Source organism: Naegleria gruberi (genome assembly GCF_000004985.1).
Source record: "Naegleria gruberi genomic scaffold NAEGRscaffold_525, whole genome shotgun sequence".
Taxonomy (NCBI): Eukaryota; Heterolobosea; class Eutetramitea; order Acrasida; family Naegleriidae; genus Naegleria; species Naegleria gruberi.
The window spans coordinates 228-1613 of NW_003162975.1; the positions used below are offsets into that span (position 1 = coordinate 228).

General features: G+C 33.3%; 1 protein-coding gene across 1 annotated transcript; it reads left to right on the forward strand.

The window, feature by feature from the left end:
* Nucleotides 1–289: 289 nt before the first annotated feature.
* NAEGRDRAFT_54890 (uncharacterized protein) lies at nucleotides 290–994 on the forward strand (the record flags this gene model as incomplete). Its single annotated transcript, XM_002668180.1, has 1 exon — nucleotides 290–994. One exon carries the CDS (start codon nucleotides 290–292, stop codon nucleotides 992–994), a length of 705 nt encoding a protein of 234 aa, XP_002668226.1.
* Nucleotides 995–1386: the final 392 nt, after the last annotated feature.

Genomic DNA, 1386 nt, shown 5'->3' on the forward strand with positions numbered 1-1386 from the left:
ATAATTCCACAATGATTTTGGGTTTAAACTACATCAAGGTTTTAAAAAGGCAAAGAATAAGCAAGAGGCCTTTTTCTTTTTACCAATATATTTAAAAGACATTCACGATCTTGGTGCAAGATATTTTAAGGATAATTGAAAAAAATTGTAAAAGTTTCCTGTAACGGATTTAATCTATTAATAATTTCAAAAAAAATACCACAACGTATACTTACTCCTTCACTACTGTGGATTTATCTAATAAATAACGTTTTTTCATAATACTACTATCGCAAACATTTAATCTAAAATGATGAAACCAAGCCATTCTAACAATCAACCTGCTACTACTCCGCAATTTCTAAATGACATTCTCAAGCAATTAACCAACAAGTCATCAAACAAAAATTCCTTTCCCGTTGCTCCCTCTTCAATTGTGTCGAATAACAATACAGCCACACCTTCGAATAATAGACAGGCAAGGTACTCGTCTTCCAAGAATAACAATAGAAAATCAAACAATAATGTAAATAACGGACACAGAAAGAAACGAAACATTCAAAAGCCAATTAAAATCATTCAATCGAGAAGTTGGTTTGGCAGTGAAGACGATTGGCTGCAGGGAAATGTTGTTCCTGTTCAAAGTCCAAGTTTCTTGTTGTTCAATCAAACTGATTCATCAGTTTTAAAACAAGATTCGAATAATAAACAGAGTGTCGTTTCTGCTTTTGATTTCTTCAAGATTCAAAGGAAGGAAAGTATTGCTGAACTCTCTCAAAACAACAACTCCTCTCTTAAAACAATCATTGCCAATACAGATCAATCAGTGTGTCCAATCTGTGAAGAAGATTTGGATAAATCATACGATTCTCAGAGAATGAATTGGGTTTTGAGTGAGGCAGAGTTTTCACCTTCTCTGCAATTATATGTCCACTCAAATTGTTCCAATTCAAAGAAGAGAAAAGTTATTCCAAATCATTCATCAGTCGAAACTTTGAAAAAGGTGAAAATTTGAAACTTAAATTAATTTCGTCTCCTTTTACCCGCTCATTTTTGTTGACGCTTGTTTTGACGATTTTATAGTCATGAATGACGCCTTTGTTTATGCTTGTTAAGGTGTCATTGGGACGGTGTTGTGGACGTCAAAATGACGTTTTTTTTCGTCATTTTGACGGTGTCAATTTGGGAGTCATTAAGACGTCACAAAAAGCGTCCTCAATGACGTCTCAAAGTGTGTCTCCAATGACGTTACAGAATGATCATTAATTTTTGATAAATTGAAATTTTATTGAACTATTCATAATTCTTACAAGTCGAAAATCTTTCATCTTGAACCATTTCACATTGAGTTAAACCCAATGCTGTGATTTCACACTGTGTGAATTAGCATTGTAAAAGATTTCACAC